At 42.9% G+C, this 21239-nt stretch overlaps 1 protein-coding gene across 1 annotated transcript in view; it reads left to right on the top strand.

Annotated features, from left to right (window-relative positions):
- The window catches only part of LOC137346753 (lissencephaly-1 homolog), a 119882-nt gene that overhangs the window by 26464 nt on the left and 72179 nt on the right, over positions 1 to 21239 (top strand). Inside the window, exon 2 of the mRNA XM_068010534.1 lies at positions 12373 to 12605. Within this exon, the coding sequence (XP_067866635.1) occupies positions 12574 to 12605 (32 nt within the window). The 5' untranslated portion in view covers positions 12373 to 12573. The remainder of the gene's footprint in view (positions 1 to 12372; positions 12606 to 21239) is intronic.

Here is a 21239-nt window from a genome sequence, read left to right as displayed (position 1 = left end):
CAGAGGAGATTTACTAGGATGTTGCCTGGTATGGAGGGAAGGTCTTACGAGGAAAGGCTGAGGGACTTGAGGTTGTTTTCGTTGGAGAGAAGGAGGAGGAGAGGTGACTTAATAGAGACATATAAGATAATCAGAGGGTTAGATAGGGTGGATAGTGAGCGTCTTTTTCCTCGGATGGTGATGGCAAACACGAGGGGACATAGCTTCAAGTTGAGGGGTGATAGATATCGGACAGATGTGAGAGGTAGTTTCTTTACTCAGAGAGTAGTAAGGGCGTGGAACGCCCTGCCTGCAGCAGTAGTAGATTCGCCAACTTTAAGGGCATTTAAGTGGACATTGGATAGACACATGGATGAAAATGGAATAGTGTAGGTCAGATGGTTTCACAGGTCGGCGCAACATCGAGGGCCGAAGGGCCTGTACTGCGCTGTAATGTTCTAAAAAAAAAAAAAAAAAATTCTAAATTCTAAAAAGCATCTGGTGTGGTCCAGCTCCGGGAAGCTGGGAGCAGTTATGTCTTCGAGGAGGGACAGAGGGGAAAGGCATCACCACCAGAGGACAGCCCAAGCCTTGCTGCCTACAAGATCCCCCTGATGTCACCCCAGCAGAAGAAAACCACCATGAGTAACTAGGAGTGGGTCTCTGAGCCCAACAAATGTGCAACAGCTTATGTACATTATGGGTATGCAGGAACATACCCAAGGACCGGGACTACCAAGGACACCTGGTGTGGTAAGCAATGCCCAACTTTAAAATGGGTATAAAGCTGGCTTCGATTAATGTGCGTTGTGTTAAATTCACTACGCGATGTGTTGGCGACCTTGGACTACCTCGCCAAGGTCAAAGCCAACCTGCTGTTTCTGTAGGCGTGTGGAATCCTGCACCTCAGCACTTACAGGCAAAGGTTGCGATCTGGTCCGTGGGAAATGATTCCCGTTTCTCGGCCTGGGTATTCTGCTGTGGGGAGGCAACTTCACCATCTCCGAAGTTAGAGAGGTGGTGGGCGGTTGCCTCCTCGTCGCAGATGTACTGTACAACAGTGCTCGGCTCCAGTTAATCAGTGTGTACTCCCTGGTTCAATGCAGTGAGCGACTGACTCCAGCAGCTCCCACTGCTGCTGGCAACATCCAGGCTGGTCATTCTTGGCAGTGACTTCAACTGCATCATTGATGTAGGTGGATGATCTGGCAGTGACTACAGCAGACTGAACACTACAGTGAAATTTCTAATGGAAACAGTGAAAGGTGCCCGATGTCTTCAGCAAATCTGAAGATGGAGCGCAGCTAAATACACCTGGTCAAGACCAGACGGGTCTGCCCATTCCAGGATTGACTTCCTGTGTGTGTCCTGTGCTTTCACAGTCAGCTCCACTGACAGCAAGCCAGTGTTCTTCTCTCACCACTGCCTCTTACAGGACGACCAGCGGGTTGGCAGGGTGACATGGAAGCTGAATGTTACACTGCTAACCCCACAGAACATTGAGGAACTCAAAAGGGTCCACAAAGGTTGGAGAATCTGTGAAACCCCTCTGAGTCTCTGGTAGGAAGCGAACAAGGCAAAGTGTACATAGTAAATGTAATGAGTATTAACTGGCTAGACTCCCAATTAAGGCATCAAATCCAAACAGGACAGGCAGCTGACAACAATCTGGTATGAAGTAAGCAAATGCGCTGGTGGGAAGTGATCAAGGCAAACATCAAGAGGTTCTTTATCCTCAAAGGTGTTCAGAGAGCAAAAGAGAGACAGAGGGAAATGTTTCGATTCCAGAAAAGAATGCAAAATCTGCTCCGGCTGCAGTCGATGGGGGTCGCAGTCAAGGAGGATCTCCAAGAGCTGAAGAGCCAGCAGACCTCGCTGTTTGCCACAGAGGCTTCCAAGATCATGTTCCGGTCCAGAATCCGTTTCGTTGAGCAGGATGAGGTGTGCTTGCGTTTCTTCTTAAAGGTGCACAGAGAGCGCTCTGATCAGCAACCTGTAAGAACAGGATGGCTCGGTAACGTCTTAGCAGTCTGACCTACTAAGGATTAGCAAATCCTTTTATGCTGGGCTGTACGACATGAAGTCCACGGACAGCACAACCTCCCAGTCTTCTGTGTCATTTATCAGGGAGGTCTTGGATGACAGCCTGCTGGAGACTCTGGACAAACTGACAAAGGCCGTCAGGTGCTTTGATACAAGTGAAACTCCTGGAAATGACGGCTTACCGGTTGAGTTGTATTTGGTTGTGTGGGACTGGATAGGCCCAGACCTGCTGGAAGTGTATGTGAGTATGCTTCTGGCCGGCAGTATGTCAGAATCCATGAGGAACGGCATCATCATCCTCATCTACAAGTGGAAGGGGGAGAGGGTGGAAATCAGAAACTGGCAGCCCATCTCACTACTTAATGTAGACTATAAGATTCTGTTCAAAGTCATCGCCAGTCGGGTTAAGTCTGCTTTGGAGTTGGTGATTCACCTTGACCAGACCTGTACTGCACCAGCAGCAAGATCTCTGATAGTCTCGCGCTACTCAGGGATATGATCGCCTATGTACGGGACAGGAGGGTGGACACCTGTCTCAACAGCTTGGACTAGGAGAAGGCTTTTGTCAGGATATCAAGCACCTGCATGATGGACGTGCTCTCCAAAATGCAGTTTAGGGAGGGAATCTGCAGTTGGATCAAACTGCTCTACACAAACATCAGTAGCACAGTCTCAATCAATGGGTGGGAATCAGAAAGTTTCCCAATCAAATCTGGAGTCAGACAGGGCTGTCCTCTCTCTCTCCTGTCTCGTTTGTTTGCTTTATCGAAGCTTTTGCTGAGTCCATTAGGAAGGATGCGGGCATAAGAGGAGTGACAATCCCAGGCAGTGGAGGCACTCAGGTCAAAGTCTCCTGTACATGGACGACATCGCCGTCTTCTGGTCAGATCTGCTGTCTGTTCGCAGACTGATGAACATCTGAGACCAGTTCGAACTGGCCTCTGGAGTCAAAGTAAATCGCCGCAAGAGCGAAGCCATGTTCTTTGGGAACTGGGCCGACCGATCCCTTGTCCCCTTCACCTTTAGGTAAGACTACCTGAAGGTGCTGGGGATATGGCCTGGAAGGGCCGGGGTGTGCGCCAAAACCTGGAAGGAGCGAGTAGCCATGGTACATATGGGAGCAGCGTGTTCTCTCCATTATGGGTAAGAACCTGGTCATCAAGTGTGAGGCAGTCACGTTGCTGTATGTGGCGCAGGTCTGGCCCATACCACACTCCTGTGCAGTGGCGATCACCCGAGCCATTTTCCGCTTTATTTGGAAATGCAAAATGGACCTGTCCGGAGGGGCATGCTGTTCAAACCACTGGATAAAGGTGGAAAAAAAACGTACCCAACGTTGCCCTCATCCTGATGGCCACCTTCATGTGCAGCTGTATCAAACTGTGCGTAGAGCCCCAGTACGCAAACACCAAGTGTCACTACGTGATGAGGTTCTATCTGTCCCCGTTGTTGCGAAGGATGGGTCTGGCCACATTGCCGCGGAACGCTCCATCCAGTTGGACCGTGCCCTCCCACCTATCCTTCGTGGAAAGATTTGTGCAGAAAAACACCTTTGACCACCAATTCATCAGGCAGAGGTCTGCATGGAATGTCCTCAAGGCCCTACGGGAAAAGGAGATGGTGGATCCTGTCGGATGGTTGCCTGAGCAGACTGCCAAAGTCATTTGGCAGAATGCCTCATCACCAGAACTTTCAAGCAAGCACCAAGACGTAGCTTGGCTGGTGGTGAGAAGGGCCCTCCCAGTCAGATCCTTTTATGCACGCCCAGAATCTCTCCACCTCCGCACACTGCCTTCGGTGGCTGTGGTGGGGAACAGACCTTTGCCCACCTTCTGGAATGTGCCTTTACAAAGCAGGTGTGGATAGAGATGCAGTGGTTTTTGTCGAGGTCTGTAACACAGGAGTCTGTGCACAATCTGCCGTTGCCAGGGACGCACACTAAGATAAACATCGACTGCTGCTGGAGGACCATTAATTCGATGAAAGATGTTCTTTGGTCTGCCCGAAACTTGCTGGTCTTCCAGTGCAAAGAGTTGTCCACAACTGAGTGTTGTAGACTGGCACATTCCAAGGTCCAGGACTATGTGCTGAGGGACTCACTAAAGCTTGGGGCAGCTGCCGCAAAGGCTCAATGGGGAAAGAGCACTCTAAGGTTCTCCCGCCATAGTGAACAGAGTGGCTGGAACCATGGAAAGCCCCTCGGGCTGTGCACACCAAATATGGTGTTGCTGTAAAATGTACATTGTATGTAAAATGGGTTGTGAGGCAGCTCACTCCTGTATTGAAAAAAACTGATTTACTTTGCACTTCCTTAAATGTCAACTTGGTGCTGTTTTGAACTGTTGTAATTTTTTTTTACAGAATTTTATGAATAAAGTATATTTTTGAGAAAAACAAAGATGAGTAAGTTGGGCCTATACTCTGGAGTTTAGAAAAATGAGAGGTGATCTCATTAAAATATACATGATTCTAAAGGGATTTGACAGGGTAGACACTGAGATTGTTTCCCCTGGTTGGGGGATCTAGAACACGGGCGCAGTCTCAGGATAAGGGGCGGGGGTGATCATTTAGGATTGAGATGAGAGATTTCTTCAGAGGGTTGTGAATCGTTGGACTTCTCTACCCAGAGGGTGTCGATGCTCTCATTGAGTATATTAAAGGCTGAGATAGATTTTTGATCTCTCAGGGAATTTAGGAACATGGGGAGTGAACAGGAAAGTGGAGTTGAGGCAGAAGGTCAGTCATGATATTGAATGACGGAGCAGGCTCTATGGTCTCTTCCTGCTCCTATTTCATATGTTAAGTTAGGTTGATACGTGACACCTTCCATTACCTTGCTGATTGAGAGTGGGACTGATCAGGCAGTAATTGGCCTGATTGGATTTGTCCTACTTTTTGTGGACAAGACACACCTTGGTGGTAATCTGCTTTGTTAGGTAGCTACCAATGTTGTAGCTGTACTGGAACATCTTGGCTAGAGGTGCTGTTGGTTTTGAGTGTGTCTTCAGCACTACAGTCATGTTGCTAGGGCCCATATACTTTGCTGTATTCCATGTGCTCTGCTATTTCTTTCTAAAACATGGCGTGAATTGAATTGGCTGAAGACTGGCTTCTGTGATTTGGTGGGGCACTTGGGAGGAGGCAGAGATGAATCATCCACTTGGCACTTCTGGCTGAAGATGGTTGCAAGCTCTTCAGCCTTGTCTTTTGTACTCGCATGCTGGGCTTTACCATCATTGAGGATGTGAATCTTTATGGAGCCTCCATCTCCCATTCGTTAGTTGTCTGTCACCCTTCACAACTGGATGTGGCAGGACTGCAGATTTGGTCTGATCCATTGGTTGTTGATTTCTTAGCTCTGTCTATATCATGCTCCTTCCTCTGTTTCGTTTCTGTGTAGTCCTGTGTTGTAGCTTCACTAGGTTGGCACCTCATTTTTAGGTACCCTGGTGCTGCTCTTCTACACTCGTCATTCAACCTGGATTGGTGGCCTGGCTTAATAGTGATGGTAGAATGAGGGATTTGCCAGGCTATGAGGTTTCCAGATTGTGGTTGAATACAATTCTGCTGCTGTTTGCCCACAGTGCCTCATAGTTTCCCAGTTTTGAGCTGCTAGATCTGAATATATCCCATTTAGCAAGATAGTAGTGCCACACAACACGGTGGAGGTTGTCCTCAGTGTGGAGTTGGGACTTTATTTCCAAGGACTGTTCAGTGGTCACTCCAGCCAATCCTGTCATGGACAGATGCATCTGAAACAAATACATTGGTGAGAATGAGGTTTTTCCCTCCTAGTTGCTATGCAGCAGCTCTTGCTGGAAATGCATATATGAACATTCAGTAACCACAGGACTTAACTTCAGTGGCCCTAAGATTAAATTGGTTGCTGATATTATTCAGGCTGATGCATAAGTACTGGCTTCTGGGGTGAACTGAGAAGTTGCCTCAGTAACCATACCCTGGCAAGGTGTTAAGGCCTTCAGTAATGGAGGGAGCAAATGTTAGGCAAAAAACTGATTCAAATGTAACCTTTTTTCTGGTACAAGCCATTTAAATTTCTAAACTAGTAATGAGGCAAGTGTAATGACCGAAGTAAGTGCATTGATAGTACCCATGAACATGTACTCTGAACAAAGGAACAGAAGTAGGCCATTAAAACCCTCGAGCCTGTTTCGTCATTCAGAGAGATTGTGGCTGATCAGTCCGTATTCCTGCCTTTACCCCATATCCCTTAATAACTTTGGTTAACAAAATAAAATCTGTCATTCTCAGATTTTAAATTAACAGTTGATCTAGCATCTGTTGCCACTTGTCGAAGAGTTGCAAACTGCTATGATCTATTGCGTGTATAAGTGTTCTCCAATTTCAGTGCTTAAGCAATGTAATTGGTTCACCAGAAGTGACTGGAATTAAGATTTTCAAATATGCTGTACTTGCTGAAGATGTTATCAAAATTAACTCACTTTTTGCATTCTGAGTCTGGGCAGTGCTGGCAATACTTAGTTAATTGCTAATTTTTAGTTACCCTGAGAAGGTGATGGTAAGTTACTGCTAGGACCCACCGCACTAGATTTTTATGTTTTGTAGCAGTTTCACAACTGAGTGGCTTTCTAGGCCACTTAAGAGCATGTGGAGTCAATCACCGGTTGTGGGACTGGCGTCCATGTATCCTGACCAGGCAATGCTGATAGGATCTATTCACGAAAGCACGTAGGTGAACTCGTTGCTTTTTTCCGACGATGTATATCTTAAGTTGAGTAAGACAGTGTATTTAGTTTACACCATGTGAATTTGCACTGCAAAGAGCAGTTGTTGCCTTAAAAGAGACGAATTCTTAGACGAACCGGTGGGCCTAGACGTTTTGGGCAGTGTACTCTGCCGGTCGTCTGGAGAAAAGACTGAAACAGGTGGAAGAAGTCGGTTTATATGTGGTGGAGCATGAGAATGTGGGTGGGATCTTACTGCTGATAGGGCATTACATGTTACTGGTGTTGGTCAGCTAATTGTTTTTGTGATAGATCGGTACATGCTATTGTTCTTGCTGATTAGTCAGCTGCTGTATCTCGTGGTGTGTTGATGCATAGTATTCTTGCCAGGTTATGTTGGTTGCAGGGCAGGTGGTGATGTGTTCCTTGAGTACAGGTAGCCAGATATCACTGAGCACGCCAGTGTCTTGGGGTTGGTGTGGTGTTGGTGGATCTCCATGGTCTCCCTGACGCATCTTGTATGCCAGTCCGTGATGGATGAGACTAGTTTGGAATTGGATCATTCTATTAAACAAATATACATCTTTGTAATTGTTTAAATTTGATTTTTAGGAAAATTTTCTATGAAATTTGGACAAACCGAATTAATCTCTGATTTTCAAAAGGAAGAGATTTCAGATAGTCGCTACAGAGGAGGAACGTGTTCCACGTAACAGTTCCGACATCATTTATTGAAAATCTAGATTAAATCTTGCTACCTGAACGGGACCCAACAACACATGTTGGGGTTGGGTTGGGCTCCTCTTTCGGGTCCAGCTTTTGGGCTCTGGTTGGGCCGGACACACAGGGTAAGGGCTGTGCTGGTAAGTATTAAAAAATAAAAAACTTAACTGAGCTGGGAGTCCGGGACGAAACTGAGTCTGCACAGTGAGTGAGTGATGTCACGATGATGTCATCACGCATGCGCTGCAGCTTCGTGGAGCTTCCCAGTCGGAAGGTAAGTAAAAAGGGATGGTCGAGTCGGGCTCGGGGGGAAATTGGAGGAACTCTGGCCTGGTCGGGCTCAGGTCCGCTGTGGATCGGTTGGGTTCTTTTTCCCGACCTGAGCAGGCCTTTAATCTAAAAGCAAAATACTGCGGATGCTGGAAGTCTGAAATAAAAACAAGAAATGCTCAGCAGGTCTGGCAGCATCTGTGGAGAGAGAAGCAGCGTTAACGTTTCAGGTCAGTGACCCTTCTTCAGAACTAGCAGATATTAGAAATGTGAAAGGTATTAAGCAAGTAAAGCAGGGGTGGGGCAAGAGATAACAAAGGAAAAGGTGTAGATAGGACAAGGTCACAGAGAATAACCGACCAAAAGGTCATGGAGCAAAGGGAAACAATATGTTAATGGCGTGTTGAAAGACAAAGCATTAGCACAGATAGGTTGTTAACGGACTGAAAATTGAACAGCCACAAATACAAACATGAAAAAAAAAACAGTGGGTAGGTAAACTGAACAAACTAAGATAAAATAAAATAAACACAAAAAGAATACAAAAAAGAAAAGAATAACTAAAAATAAAAGTAAAATGGGGGGCCTGTCATGCTCTGAAATTATTGAACTCAATGTTCAGTCCGGCAGGTTGTAGTGTGCCTAATCAGTAAATGAGATGCTGTTCCTCGAGCTTGCGTTGATGTTCAATGGAACACTGCAGCAATCCCAGGACACAGATGTGAGCATGAGAGCAGGGGGGAGTGTTGAAATGGCAAGCAACTGGAAGCTCAGGGTCATGCTTTCGGACTGAGCGGAGGTGTTCCTCAAAGCGGTCATCCAGTATGCGTTTGGTCTCCCCAATGTAGAGGAGACCATCATGTGAGCAGCGAATACAGTATACTACATTGAAAGAAGTACAAGTAAATCGCAGCCTCACCTGAAAGGAGTGTTTGGGGCCTGGGATAGTGAGGAGAGAGGAGGTAAATGGGCAGGTATTCCCCTGCAATCGCAGGAGGTGGAAGGGGACGAGGTGGTGGGGAAAATGGAGGAGTGGACCAGGGTGTCGTGGAGGGAATGATCCCTTCGGAATGCTGACAGGGGAAGGGAGGGGAAGATGCGTTTGATAGTGGCATCACGCTGGAGGTGGCGGAAATGGTGGAGAATGATTCTTTGGATATGGAGGCTGATGGGGTGGAAAGTGAGGACAAGGGGAACCCTTTTTAGAACATTACAGCGCAGTACAGGCCCTTCGGCCCTCGATGTTGCGCCGACCTGTGAAACCATCTGACCTACACTATTCCATTTTCATCCATATGTCTATCCAATGACCACTTAAATGCCCTTAAAGTTGGCGAGTCTACTACTGCTGCAGGCAGGGCGTTCCATGCCCCTACTACTCTGAGTAAAGAAACTACCTCTGACATCTGTCCTATATCTATCACCCCTCAACTTAAAGCTATGTCCCCTCGTGTTTGCCATCACCATCCGAGGAAAAAGACTCTCACTATCCACCCTATCTAACCCTCTGATTATCTTGTATGTCTCTATTAAGTCACCTCTCCTCCTCCTCCTCCTCTCCAATGAAAACAACCTCAAGTCCCTCAGCCTTTCCTCGTAAGACCTTCCCTCCATACCAGGCAACATCCTAGTAAATCTCCTCTGCATCCTTTCCAAAGCTTCCACATCCTTCCTATAATGCGGTGACCAGAACTGCACGCAATACTCCAGGTGCGGTCTCACCAGAGTTTTGTACAGCTGCAGCATGACCTCGTGGCTCCGAAACTCGATCCCCCTACTAATAAAAGCTAACACCCCATATGCCTTCTTAACAGCCCTATTAACCTGGGTAGCAATCTTCAGGGATTTATGTACCTGGACACCAAGATCTCTCTGTTCATCTACACTACCAAGAATCTTCCCATTAGCCCAGTACTCTGCATTCCTGTTACTCCTTCCAAAGTGAATCACCTCACACTTTTCCGCATTAAACTCCATTTGCCATCTCTCAGCCCAGCTCTGCAGCCTATCTATGTCCCTCTGTAACCTACAACATCCTTCGGCACTATCCACAACTCCACCGACCTTCGTGTCATCCGCAGATTTACTAACCCACCCTTCTACACCCTCATCCAGGTCATTTATAAAAATGACAAACAGCAATATGTTCAATGACTATCCACAGCCTCTGGAATAGAGAATTCCACTGTTTCATAACCTGTGAAGAAATCTCTCCGTCCTTATCCTGACACTTGAATCCCTAGTTCTAGACTCTTCAGCCAGCTTCTCAGCATCTAAAGTGAAACATGCTTTCAAGGTAAACTGAAATAAATGCAAATTGAATTGACTTTTTTGTATACCCGCTAGTATGCCAGCAGTGCGCTGATGCATGAAATGAGTTAAATTTGACTTTGCTCCACAGATTCTGTCATGTTTTCCCATGGAGTTGGAAAGCTCAACAATTAACTTGAATTCCAAAATAATTATAAGCACCATAACCAAAGCTAGAATTATTTTGTTTATTTTCCTTTTTGGCAGAGTTTATTGCAACCTGTCTGCTACTTCCGATTTATTTGAATGTATGTTGTCACCCGATATTCCATTTGAAAATTGAGATTACATGGACAGATTGAATGTGATCTATTAATATATTTTGATCTTTTTTCTGATTAATCAGTATTCATGTACATAGACATATAAAAGTAAATTGGCATTACAAATATGGTTAGTAAGCCGCTTTGTAAATGGTATTTTTCAGTTGTTTGCTTCTGTTGTGTAAATGAGGCTGGAAAAGGCAATGCAAGTTGCTATAAAAAATCTAAAGCTTTCATATTAGGATATTACATGCTAGGATCAATATCAGATAATTGGCTCTGCAGTTGCAGCTTTATTGAATAACTTTTTTTTCCCGGAGTTATTTTATTTTCTCTCTCTCATTTTATTTTAAAAATTTAGATGTGGAGAATAGATTCTTCCTAAACAAAATCTTAGTAATGCTTAAAGCTAATTCAGGGTCTGATAGTTTTCAGGAAAAACTTGCATAGAATTTACAACACAGAAGAAAGGTATTCAATCCAGTATGCTGGTGTTCATGCTGCATGCAAGCCTTTCCCCATCTATTTATCTTATCTCACCCTGTGAACATATCCTTTTTATTCCTTTCTTCCCCCGTGCATTTATTTCGCTACCCTTTAAATGCATTTTTGCTATTTGCCTTAACCATGCCACTTTGTCACTACTCTTTGGGTGAAGAAGCTTCTCCTGAATTCCTTATTGGAATCTTACATTTGAGACACCTCATTTTGGACTCTACTACTACTACTTGCACCTCGAGCATCTTGCGCAATCTTGGGACCTAGATGTGTTGTCACTGTAGAAATTTAGGGTTTAATGTAAGTCTACAGTTGTCTGCCTACATTCAGGTATATATTAACTGCCCTCCAAACCTGAGCTCCTCACTAGTCTCTTCCCCCTTTTCCTCCACATTTGCTACCCCCTCTGTCGTGACTTATATTCCTAACTACTATGCTTTGGATGTCACAGGATTTGGTCCCCCCAGATAGCCGCTTACAACCTGGCTATATTGCTTACCGCATACTTTGTCTCCCCATGTCACCCACAGTCTTCCTTGCTGAATTCTGTTTTCTTTAGTCTTCATTTGGCTGATGTCGTGGGCAATTCTTGGTGACTTAAACATGTACCTAAACTTATCCTGTCATGTCCCCTCCAATTTCGTTCCTTTCCTCTTTCAGTCTAATGCGTCATATAAGCTTTTCAACTTGCATCTCTGGCTGCCCTTTTAGAACTCGTTGTCAAAACCAGTTGCCTTATCAGGCTGCCCACTCCCCAACTCCAGTAAGAATCCCTAAATACCTATCTCTGATCATGCTTTCGATCCATCTCTGCCCCCAGTTTCCTTCACTTCCTACTCTGTGGTCACCTTTCCTTCTTCCCAGGGCGCACTCTGAAATGTTTTATGCAATAAGAGCTATATCAATAAAAATTGAATTGTATTTTGTCACTGTCCTTACTGACATATTCCTGTGCATGTCACACCAGTGCCCTTTTTTTGGTCGTTATGAGGTGGAGACTGAGGTTGGTGTTTAGCTATTGTGAGAACAGAAACCTGAAATTAATAGGGTATGCTTCCTGCATGTGCAATAAGGAAACCTTGCACTTATAAGCATCGTATGTTTTAAGTGATGGAAGAACTTGAATTATTTTACTCCGAGCTTATACATTCCTATTACTTTATCTCTTGCCTGATGAATTACCTACACAATATCATGTTTTGCAGACCTAAATAGATTGGATTGAAAGGATCTGCATGTCCCAACTAGTATGATTGGAGATAATTTCACTGATACTGCAATTCTGCCATTAAGCTGCTGACTCATGCCCCCTGCCCTGCCCCAGCCCCAACCAAAGAAAATACTTAGAGCGGAATAACACTTGGTATTGTTTATGCATCCAAAATAAACTGCGTCATCCTTGCTGTTGTAACTTAAAGGTCATCACAAACTTATGATGGCTGTTAAATGTCATTCTCCGATAGAAAAGGTTTTCTTTTGCGGTTCTGTGTTTATAACTTGGGCAGATAAGCGTTTTGAAAATAATTGTTGTGTATAGTACATTCTGAATCTGATTAATTTCTTTCTAATTTAATTTGCAGGTGAAATGAGTATTGGTTGTTGAATGTCACCAGGACCCTTTTTTGATTCTTGGATTTGGCTTCTGCAAAGGTGTTTTGTGTTGGCGTAGGGCCACTGTGTGGCAGTACTTGTACTAAATTAGGAGTTTGCAAGGAACTTGGATCTCCTGTGGAGGAGGCAGCAGCTGCTGTACAAATCAGACTTGATTTCACACAATCAAAATGGTGTTGTCACAGAGACAAAGAGATGAACTGTAAGTACTCCAGGAAAAAAAATCTTAATGTATTACAGCGTGTGTTTAAGCTATATTGCTGGTTGAACTTATGCCTCTTGTTCTGTCACCTAGTTAATGTGTATTTATTTTTAAAAATAAAGTGGCATGCTTCAGTTTCCTAATTCTGAAAGAAATGAAGTGCGACCAAGATATTCTAAAACTTGAGTCTTTTCTATCTTGTTCAGAAAGGTTGGTGAGCTTTACAAGAGGCAATTAAAGTTAACATAGCGTAATAAATGATGAGTTGGGGAGCTTAAAATGCATTGGTACATATGTGCATATATTGGTAATAAACTATTCCTTGTCAAATGTCAAATTGTTCTGTTTGAAGTGACTTGGTTTAAATATATTTTGCACAGAAAGCCTTTTTTTAATTCACATTGCTTATTTGAATTACTGGTTAATTTGGGTTTTTTTTAATAAGCACAAAAAGCAGTTTTTAATCAATTGGAGTAGGTTATGCACCTCATTGGCAATACAACAAATAGTTGTTCACCCAACAATTTTGTGTTATGATTTATGTGACAAATATTTAACATTATCCACTACATGTGGAATATTAAATTTATTCCATATTTGCTGAATCCAATATTGATTGGAGAAAGAAAACTGCATATGATATATATCATACAACACAATCATCACTTTGTAAGGGTTCATGTTTCTAATTTATTGGTAATCCAGCACCTTCCAAGATACCTGTTGAAGTTTTCAAACTGACTTTGTTGGATGGCTAAAATACTAGCAGTTTTATAAACTGTTTTGCCTTAATTCTGTCACTACTAACGATGCGAGGTGGCATTGCAGCTGTGCAAAGAACACTTGGACTGCAGCAATATAGTGCTCTAGTTAATGTTCCACTCTTACTTTGTACCATTTATAACATTTGCTTTTTAATGCCCACTTGAATGTAAAATAGCAATCTCAACTAGTATTGGTTTGTTTAGATAAAAACATTTATTTAAGAAATTCTTTTGGCTTCTTGGGAAAAGATGCAAGATATCTTGAGTTTGAATATACTTAAACTTTCAGTCTGTGGGTAAGTGTTTCTGGAAACAACACAGCTGTTGTCATGCCCATCTGTACACAGCAAAAATAACTTACTCGCAAGTTGGTGTTCGGATGCTAAATTGTATTTCTGAATTAGTTTACTTCAAGAAGATTTTCAAGAATATTTGAATTGCCATATACCTTTGATTATAAAGAAAGAGAACAGTACATAATCTTTCAGCTTTCACTTGACCTGTTTCATTTCAAACTGCCTTTTTATTTCATTGGAGCCAAAAGCCTAGGGATTTGTTACAGTAGTTCCAAAGAAGGGGAATGAAAGCAGATTGCTGTCTGTGGGAGATGGTGCCTGATGTGAGGAGATCCAAAAATGAGAGAGTGCCGTAAGCAATTACCCTTAAAATCACTGAACGATGATGTATTGATCAACATTATATCATTAGAACTGGTGAATTAATTTGATTTTGCCAAATATTGACTTTGTCTAACAAGACCTTTCTAATACAGTTTCACAATTAGTAAGAGGCTTTTTATTTATATTTTAGATGCTAGCGTTAACATAGTACTGTATGACAAAGCTGACAAAACGCTAATATTGTTTAAAATGAATGCTCTTGAGATAATATACATTGGCTGTGCAGCATGGAGTTTTTTTTAGACTACTAATGTAATAGTACATGGTTTTAAAGTTAGTAATTTGTTCTCTGTGAAGCTTCAGATGCATTGTAAAAGAGAAAAGGATTTCTGAGATTTTCATCTTGGTTTTCTCCTTCCTCTTGACCTCTTAAATATGTTGGTGACTGTTAATTGGGTATGGTTCTATAGGTGTCGGTCACTCTTTAGAATCTGCCTAAGTGTTAGTTAATATGTGAGCGTAGATGGTGGAAGTTGGACTGTTTTGTGGAGGGCGAAGCCTAGGTCTGTTCTCTTCTCTCCAAAATGAAATTTAGTGTCATTGGATTGTAATCAAGATCAAATACCCTGGCCAACCTTTCTCTTCCTATTTAAGGAACAGAGGCCCATTTCACAAGGTTTGCTGCCACTTGGCTCAGGTCGGCTCCTTTTCAGTCTATGATTTGGTAACACGCTGTCTTTACCAGGAGCCATCAGACAACTTTGAGTTCACTGCGAAGACAATTATTCACAAGTTGAGGTGAATATCTGAATTATAGTTTATAAATCCATGATGAGTCATTTCTTCAATATGTTGGTAAGACTATGTTTAAGATATCAAGTACAGTTTTAGTCATCAGTGTATTTGAGAGCAGTAAAGCGAATTTGAGATCATAAAGCAAAGATTATTGTTACAAGTCTGTTACATGAACTGTATGCAAAACAGTTTTTATGTAACTGAACCTGAAGTTCAGGTCGTGACAGAATTCAAAATGAAACCATGAAGAAAGCCAATCACCGGAGAAGTTGGCTTATGGGATAAGCTGCCAACTTGTGCAGCAAACATTCTGGATTCTTTGAAAAGGTATTTTGGCAATTTGTTAGTGCAAATAGTAGAATCAAAAGCTTAAAAAACTTAAGCCCATTATTGATCAGTGAGGTTGAATTGATAGCTACCAGTTAGCATAGACAAATCCATTCAGGTAACTTCGCTTGATGGGCTATTCTGTAGCGTTGTTGCAAATCGTGGTCACTGTTGGAAATATTGTGAACTGTGAGAATAGTGTAGAACTTCAAAGGGATGTAGACACGTTGATGGAATGGGCAGACAAGTGGCAGATGAAGTTCAATGTGGGAAAATGGGAAGTGATTCATTTTGATAGGGAGAACACCGCCAGGACCACTCCGCTCCAGACCTCATTGCAGTCTTTGTTCAAACATGGACCAAAGAGCTGAGCTCAAGAGGTGAGAGTGACTGGCCTTGACGTCAAGGCAGCATTTGACCGAGTATGGCATCAAGACGTCCGAGCAAAACTGGAGTCAGTGGGAATCGGGGAGAAAACTCTCCACAGGTTGGAGTTGTACCTAGCACAAAGGCAGGTGTTCGTGGCTGTTGGAGGTCAATCATCTGAGCTCCAGTACATCACTGCAGGGGTTCCTCAAGGTAGTGTCCTAGGCCCAACCATCTTCAGCTGCTTCATCAATGACATTTCTTCAATCATAAGGTCAGAAGTAGGGATGTTCACTGGTGATTGCACAATGTTCTTTGCAATTCGCCACTCCTCAGATACTGAAGCAGCCCTTGTAGAAATGCAGCATGACCTGGACAATATCTAGGCTTGGGCTGATATGTGGCAAGTAACATTTGCGCCACACAAGTGCCAGGCAATGACCATCTCCAACAAGAGAGAATCTAACCACCTGCCCTTGAGATTCAGTGGCATTACAATCGCTGAATCCCTCACTATTAACATCCTAGGGGTTACCATTGACCAGAAACTGAACTGGAGTAGCCATATAAATACCGTGGCTACAAGAGCAGGTCCGAGGCTAGGAATCCTGTGGCGAGTAACTCACCACCTGACTCCCCAAAGTCTGTCCACCATCTACAAGGCACAAGTCAGGAGTGTGATGGAATACTGTCCGCTTGCCTGGATGGGTGCAGCTCCAACAACACTCGAAGCTCAACACCATCCAGGACAAATCAGCCCACTTGATTGGCACCCCATCTACAAACATTCACTCCCTCCACCACAACGCACAGTGGCAGCAGTGTGTGCCATCTACAAGATGCACTGCAGCAATGCACCAAGGCTCCTTAGACAGCATCTTCCAAATCAGTGACCTCTGCCACCTAGAAGGACAAGGCCATCAGATGCATGAGCACACCACCCCCAAGTTCCCCTCCAAGCCAAACATCATCCTGACTTGAAACTATATCGCTGATCCTTCATTGTTGCTGGGTCAAAATCCTGGAACTCCCTTCCTTACAGCACTGTGGTGCACCCTACCCCACATGGACTGCAGCGGTTCAAGAAGGCGGCTCACCACCACCTTCTCTCGGGCAATTAGGGATGGGCAATAAATGCTGTCCTAGCCAGTGACGCCCACATCCCATGAACGAATAAAAAACACAGACAATATAAGATAAAGGGTACAACTGTAAAGGCAGTGCAGTAGCAGAAGGACATGGGGGTATATGTGCGTAAGTCATTGAAGGTGACAGGACAGGTTGAGAGTGGTTAATAAAGCATACAGTATCCTAGGCTTTATTAGGGGAATGGAATACAAGAGCAAGGAGGTTATGTTGAACTTGTATGGACATTAGTTCAGTCTCAGCTGGAGTATTGCGTCCAGTTCTGGACGCTGCACTTTAGGAAAGATGTGAAGGCACAGGAGACAGTACAGAAAAGATTCATGACAATGGTTCCAGGGACGAGAAACTTCAGTTATGAAGTTAGATTGGAGAAGTTGGACTCTTTTCCTTGGAGAAGAAAAGCCTGGGAGGAGATTTGATAGAGGTATTCAAAATCATGAGTGGTCTGGACAGAATAGATAGGGAGAAAATGTTCACGGTCGTGAAAGAATCGAGAGCAAGAGGACACAGACTTAAAGTAATTGGTAAAAGAAGCAAAAGCGACATGAGGGAAAAGATTTTCATGCAATGAGTGGATAATGCACTGCTTGAGAGTGTGGTGGAGGCAGGTTCAGTCAAGGCATTCAAAAGGGATTGAAACTGTTCTCTGAAAAGGAAGAATGCAGCGTTACGGGGAAATGGCATTAGGTGAATTGCTTATTTGGAGAGCTGGTATGGACATGATGGGCTGCCTTCTGTGCTGTACCAGTTCTGGTTTATTGCTTGAGTTTTTTGGAACAAAAAGCTGAGACTTTTTCACCTCCTTAGATTCTTTGTTGCTTTGGCTGCCTTCTGCTCCCTTCGGTTTCTATCTAACCCTCTAGCCCTTCAATCCCTCCAGCTTCAACCTCTATCACTATTTTTCTTCCACCATATCCAAGTTCATCACTTCTGTGAGACCTGCCTCTTTCTCTCTCGACCTACTCCACACCCAACTCCTGATCAATCAGTTACCTTTCCTTGCCCCATTATTTGCTCACGTTGGAAATGTTCCCTCTGCTCTGACAATGCCGCCTCTTCCCTTTAAAAACTACTCTCAACACTCTTGATTCCTCTGTCCTTTCAGATAAGCATTCCATCTCCAACTTCTCCATGTAAAACTCTGCTCCCACAGCTCTGTTTGAATTTTTTTCGTTTGGTTTCTGCCCACGGTGCCATGCCCACCATGAGCAAAGTCACAAACCATGTCCTCTGATTTTGATTGACATTACCCCTCTTTGCTTTAATGTGGCTCCACACTTGCCCTACTTTGATGCAACAAGAAATCTACACCGATGGGCTCTCCCACCACTGCATGTCTACCTTCAGTATACCCCAAGGCCCTAGTGTAAAACCCCTCCTTTTCCTCATTTGCATATTAAACCTGAGTAGCCTAATTATAGGCATGACAGTTCTCCTATTTCAGGTGATGCTGCCCAGTTCTGCTTCTCCACCAGTTCACTCAATGCCATGTTCCTTGCTGTCAGACTGCTTGTCTGATGTCATTTTCTTCTAGTTGAACGTTGGGGAAGCCAAGGTATTATTTTATCCCCCAGCATAATCTTTATTTCCTGCCATTCATTCAGACTCCCTCCCTATCTGCTCACTTAGCTGCGCCCGATCAGATGGTGAGCCCCTCCAACTCCACCTGACTCAAAAATTCCACCATGCACGTCCTTTCCCAGGTGCCGGAAAACTGAAATAAAAATAAAAAACACTGGAAAACTGAACAGATCTGGTATCATTTGTGAAGAGAAAAACACAACATTTCAGGTTGATGACCTATCTTCAGAACTGGGAAAATTTCCAAAATCAAAATACTAATTCTCATTTATAAGTGCCTTTACAATTTTCCTGCCCCTGTGTCCTACCCCAAGACCTTCACTCCTCCAATTCTGACTACTTGTGCTGCTCCATCATTGCGTTTCACCATTGGTAACAAAACTTTCAGCTGTCTTGGCCCTGCTTTCTGAAATTCCTGCCCATCACTTATTCTGTTCCCACCTTTAAATGCCTTGGCATAAACTATCTATTGAATGGTCTTTGGTCACTTCTCCTAACTTTGTCTTTTTCCTTCTATAAAGTATCTAGGGGCATCTTTCTACATTCAGGGTGCAATATAAATGCACAGTAGTGGTTGTAGTCTGGATAACTTTTAAAAGCTTAATATCTATTCGTTGAGATTGTGTTCTGGAGGAGGTGATTTTTGCACCTTCCAACAGAAGCCTGGTAAAGCAACTAACCTTCAAAACATATCAAAGAAAGTCAGCATCATAAATTTTACAATTTAAGGAATAGCAAATGTGAGTTGTAAGTTGGCTGTCATTAAATTTAAGTTCTTGAGAATCAGGAAGAACAACAAATCTCGTTTTGAAAATGTATTGGTTACCAATAGCATTACATTTCTCAAAAAGGAAATAAAAACTGCCGATCTGGGGCGCTGCATTAATCTTTTTTGACAGTGATATTTATTTCTATTGTTTCCCATTTTCTCTACATTCCTCCCCTCCCCTGAAATTAGTGTTATGAGTTAAGCTAGCTTATGGCTTCACCAGTGACAGTGTGGAGCTATGGTGAATAGTTCATGGTTTTAAACTAGCCCTGCCATTTAACTTAATTTAGTTATTTGAAATGCTAATCAAATAACGATAGTTGCTCTGTCTGTTGGTATATTGCTGAACTTGGATATTGGGAGGTATTGTAGTCACTCACCTTTCTTTGTCTTTGACCAAATTTCTGAATATCTTGTCACTTTGTGCATTCTATTGTTTCAGTTTGTGTTTTAGGCTAAAGTAGTTGGTAGTAAAAGCAGGCCATGAAAGCTAAAATATAACAGAGGTGAATTGTAACTGTCTTGTTTATTGAATACTTTGGTGCAAATGTATTTTTTTTCCTCCTGTTTGATAAACTGAAAGGTAACATTCTAATTATACCTTTAGTATATTTCAATATAAACTATAGTGGCTGCTGTCAGTAGTTGAGAATGATCAGCAGGCATTGGTTCTTTAGTTGGAAATTTATTTTATAAAACTTCTTAATCTTCCTTCTCAAAGTGTTAATTTTTGCTCTGCATAGTTCCACAGGGAGACTAGGTGTCTTGTACCCTGCTTAATAGGCATTTCTATCTGAGTCTTGACCATATGTGTCAACTGTCCATTCAACTGAGTCAAGCCTGTTACTCTCATTTGATCATACATGCAGTTTTTATATATATATAGTAGTGTGGCTGGTGGTCAGGGGTGGTCAACAGGGAAGGGAGGGTCAGGAAACTTGCCTTTCTCTTGAATTCCCATCCCAACCCAGGGTGTGGAAGCCACTTATAGCGCCTCTACCTCCAACCTAGTCGAAATCAGCTAATATAACACGACCCTGGAGATCAAACCTTAAACCTTTAATTATTTGTGTAGCACTATGCAAACTCGCAGCTATTGAGAGTACTATTGGGCATATCTTGCTGCATCAAATTCAAAACCTAGTATACTGTATATTTATTTTCAGTGTCTGGTAGAAGAAATCTTTCAGAAACTAAAAAAAAAAAGCAGAATGCATAAGTCTGAATGAAATAGTTTAGAAATTTTTTATAGTGACCGTAATTGAAATTTTGCTGAGATTTGCTTTTATAGCTGAAATTACAAAAAGGTACTGTGGAATTCTAAGCAGGCAACTGAGTGAGTTTTTGTAGAAGTGTCAACTAATGCGTGACAGAATTGGGGTAATTTGTATATGGACGTTGATAGAAAAGTGGGTGTAGGGTGGTCAAAACCAGAGATTTGAAATGTTTTACAGCAAGAGCTTGCTGCTGTGTTCGACATCTCCTTGCATGATTGAGGTTTAGTATTTGTACCTATTTGCTTCTGCTGCTCTCAGCAGGGATTGCTCTATGGCTAGCACTTTTTATTGAAAAAGCATATCTCTGCGCAAATAATTGTAATCAAAAATATGAGGCAATTGATAAGGATATTAATTACTACTATTTTATTTTGATATAGGCCTAAATTGGCACTAGCTTGAAACTCCTCATTAGATCCAAATTGATGCCAGCATGCAATCCATCCATGGGATGGGTCTTCAAGCACCACTGGTTCAACTTGTCTAAATTAACCACTGTCGGGTCTGTTGAATGGGTTTCATTCAATCTCATGAAGTAACCAGAATTAAGTGTCTTTTTATACTTCTACTTGACACTGTTTTAAGAGTTGAAATATTATTACATAGTACATTTGGATTTTATATATATTCCAGAACTTGACTTATCTATCTAATATCTGTCAGAATTTTCATATGTCAAAGCATTGTGCAAGAAATGTCTTCATTGGAAGCCCACTATTTGACCCTGTGCTGTGTTTCTGAGCCACATCACTCCATCACAAAGACCACTTGCATCCACCTCTGAGTATTACCTGTCCCCACCCCGTCTTGTTTTATCTGCTGCAGGGACCCCCATCCATGCTTCTGTTACCTCTAGATTCGGCTATTCCAGTGCTTTCTGGATGATCTCCCCTCTCCCACCCTCTGTAAACTAGCTCATCCAAAACGCAAAAGCGTAATACTGCAGATGTTGAAAATCTGGAACAAAAACAGAAAATGCTGGAAATACT

The sequence above is a fragment of the Heterodontus francisci genome, chromosome 30 (genome assembly GCF_036365525.1).
Source record: "Heterodontus francisci isolate sHetFra1 chromosome 30, sHetFra1.hap1, whole genome shotgun sequence".
NCBI classification, from domain to species: domain Eukaryota; kingdom Metazoa; phylum Chordata; class Chondrichthyes; order Heterodontiformes; family Heterodontidae; genus Heterodontus; species Heterodontus francisci.
This window is presented reverse-complemented; position numbering and strand designations above follow the sequence as displayed.